General features: G+C 32.8%; 1 protein-coding gene across 1 annotated transcript in view; it reads right to left on the bottom strand.

Annotated features, from left to right (window-relative positions):
• Positions 1 to 649: 649 nt before the first annotated feature.
• The window catches only part of LOC100797580 (class 2 transcription repressor NC2 beta 4), a 3616-nt gene continuing 959 nt past the window's right edge, over positions 650 to 3306 (bottom strand). The window contains exons 4-6 of the mRNA XM_041014702.1: positions 2678 to 2793; positions 1691 to 1759; positions 650 to 1011 (exon numbers count right to left, since the gene is read on the bottom strand). Of these exons, the coding sequence (XP_040870636.1) occupies positions 850 to 1011; positions 1691 to 1759; positions 2678 to 2793 (347 nt within the window). The 3' untranslated portion in view covers positions 650 to 849. The remainder of the gene's footprint in view (positions 1012 to 1690; positions 1760 to 2677; positions 2794 to 3306) is intronic.

The following is a 3306-nucleotide window of genomic DNA, read 5'->3' as shown; positions in this document are numbered from 1 at the left end:
TTTACAAGAATTAAAAATAAAAAAATACTAAATTATTAGAATTGACAAAATATTTAAATCTTAAAAATATCACATAGTAATTACTAACACTTTTCTCAAAAAAAAAAAAAAAAGGACTTGAAACAGATATCAGAACATCATCTGCAGAGAATTTCCATATTCGTGTCAGGGCTAGGCAAGGATATGGCCCCCCTGACTATTTGAAGAGTTGTTTTTAACATTTCCCATATTTATAGAGTTGTTTTTAAAATTTCCCCTTTTTGTTGTTAATGTATGAGAATTAAACAAAGCACGCTCAAATGTTTAAATAAACTAGTTATATCATAGATTAGAGATTCTTACCAGAGTGGTTCAATATTTTTTTGTATATAAATTCGTTTAATTGAATTCGTGTATCAGATATTAATTGACACAAGTTTGGATTTTCTTTGGCACCGATACTCAAAAAGGCATTCATAAATGAGGATATGGATGATAAATTGTTGCCGAAACTTAATTGCTGTTGTAAAACCTTCATGACTTTCTATATAACAGATTATAATGGATCGTTGTATAGCCACTATATTGTCAAAATTAAGCCAATAGTAGTTGGTGTAGGCGATACAACAGGTAAATGAAATAATATACATGTATTCTAAATAGACGAGGATTTAGAAGAACTCCAATAATTACATTAACTTACAAATATGGATTACTAAAAGAACACAAATGGCGAGCACATTCACATAGGCCAGCAAACTAGTGAATGGGGATTTGTGCAAAATCGAGCTAAATTAACATCGCATAGGGAAGAGTAAGAGAAGAGATGTGCTTGCCTATGCTTCAAAAGAAAATAAAGGTGTCCTAAAGTTAGCTCTCTAAACTTTGGTGAGCGTCTGGCTGCTTGGAAGTAATGGCTCCTCCATTCATTCTTGCACGTGCCTCTGCAAACATCCTTTGCTGTTCAGCCAATGCTTCTTCCTCAGTCATCTCAGCTCTGTTGCTCCACTTGGCACCTTTTAAAGAGTCTTGCTGGAAGGTTCAAAAAAATCAATCAGAAAATAGCTCTTCTTTGCCAAAGTCAAATCTATAAATGATAGTAGTAATTTAATGATTCAAAATTCATATACCATGATTGTGCTCTGAAACAGCATATTTAAAACTATAGAACTTTACCACGAAAAAATATCCAGGCCATTCATCAACTAAATATAGCCAAATAGATTATATCACTTTGCATGACCAAACCTTACATTATGAATCACAAATCACAATTACAGAGCACTCAGTAATTTACAAATGGGATACTCAACAACTATAGAATGGACCATACACATAAGTGGAGATTCATAAATCATTGGTAATTTCAATTTCACCAGCCAGAAAAGTTATAGGCTGAGCTCTCAGACATCATATATTTAAAACACTTAATGAAAACAGAAGAGGGGACCATGGTCAGGTTATCAGCCCATTAGGGCCTTTCCAGTGCTTTTTCCTACAGAATACCATTTTAATGGGTCCCTCAACAAATTATATGGGAGCCCAGACTGGCTCGGTCAAACCACACAGGCCATGCTCCCAAAAAATTCATGGATTCTTATAAAACTAATCACCCAATAAACAATTGATGGATGAATATTATACAAGACAAAAACAATTATGCTGTTAAGTTGTAATATATATCATGCACATTGGTCATTAACATAATCACCATTGTCTCCAACTTGTGTTGTTCATATGCTGCATAAACTTCCTCAATGTACTCGCCAAATCCAAGAACCTGATAGAAACATATGCAAATCAGTAACCAACCCATACACTTTGAAAGCATACAATTTACTCATCTTGAAAATTTCATTTTCGTGAATATTTATAAGCATTACAATAGGAAACAATATAATGCTTTGTTTGGAACACTTGGGAATTGGAAATAAATCATTTGAAAAATAAATTATATTTATGAGATTCCAGACAGTCTTAAATGCAATAAAAACAAAATACACCATACTTTGACAAAGATACACATTGCTATAATCAATTAAAGATACACTGTTTTCATAAAAGAAGGCCATCAATAATTTTGGCTTCAGAATTAGACACTACCAATGAGTTGATACATTTCAATGCCTGGGAAGCAGAAAGCACAGGACAACATTTAGGATGGACAAGGTAAACAGTATGCAACCAAGGAAAGGCTAGGATAATGAGAAAACACAGGGAGAAATTCATTTCTTAGTCAAATCTGATTATCTCAGTGCAGATATAAGGGAATGAATTCCACATGGTTTCAATTTTGACCAAGCATAAATACCTTCTTGCATATCAGGGTCTATAATAGGAATAAGAAAGATGGAATTATCCTATTAGTTAATACTTATTCTAAATCTTTTCAAAAGCATATTCCATAACATCAAGAATCTTTATCCAATGGCTTACCAGCAAATTGAACCAATATAACCTGCTACTGCACTACTACCATTGGCTATCAAACTACAATACAGCACACAGAAAAATCAAGAATAACAGGCACTTCACATACAGAAAGATCACAATCACTTATAAGATAGAAATTAAAATTCAAAATATAAAACAAAAAGCAGGACTTCAAAGAAGAGATTACTTAAACAATCAAATATAAATTGGAACGGATCTGCATGAAAACTTTAGCAATACAACAGTTCAATAATTTGAGAAATACCCCTAAAGCCTTCAGCACGTGCTCCGGTGCAATCGTCCTTCTTTCTTCTTTGTTACAGACTTCGTTGGACTCCGACGAGACAAGGTTTATAAACTCTACAATGATACAGATCAACCAGCAAAATCACGTTCAGTCAGAAGGGCAAACTACAAACAGAAAATGGAAACAGACAGCAGAATTGAATCCAACACAAAACATTCATTGCATGCCCATACATACCATAGTGATACACAAGCAAACATTGTGGTGGTTTAAATATAAGAACAAAAGAATTACTAAAAAGAATTTACCAGAAAACACATTATTAACTTTCCATTCCACATCATTTACAGCATAATCAATATGATCTAGTTAAGTCTTCCCTTTCATCTGTCAAATTTTAACCAAGACCAGTGTGTCATTCACAAATTATACAGCCAAGCATAAATGATAAATCATAAACAAGTATCATTCAATAACAAAAATTAACACTTGTTAGAAATAACAGAGCAGGGAGATTCCAGCGGCACTGAGATTAATACACACAAGCACTATTCAGTACAGGAAAAAAAAAAAAAACAAAACACAAACCACTAAACTTTTTTTTAAAAAAAAAAAGCAAATAAAGAAAATTAAACAAAGAACACAAA

This window comes from Glycine max, chromosome 4 (assembly GCF_000004515.6).
Source record: "Glycine max cultivar Williams 82 chromosome 4, Glycine_max_v4.0, whole genome shotgun sequence".
Taxonomy (NCBI): domain Eukaryota; kingdom Viridiplantae; phylum Streptophyta; class Magnoliopsida; order Fabales; family Fabaceae; genus Glycine; species Glycine max.
This window is presented reverse-complemented; position numbering and strand designations above follow the sequence as displayed.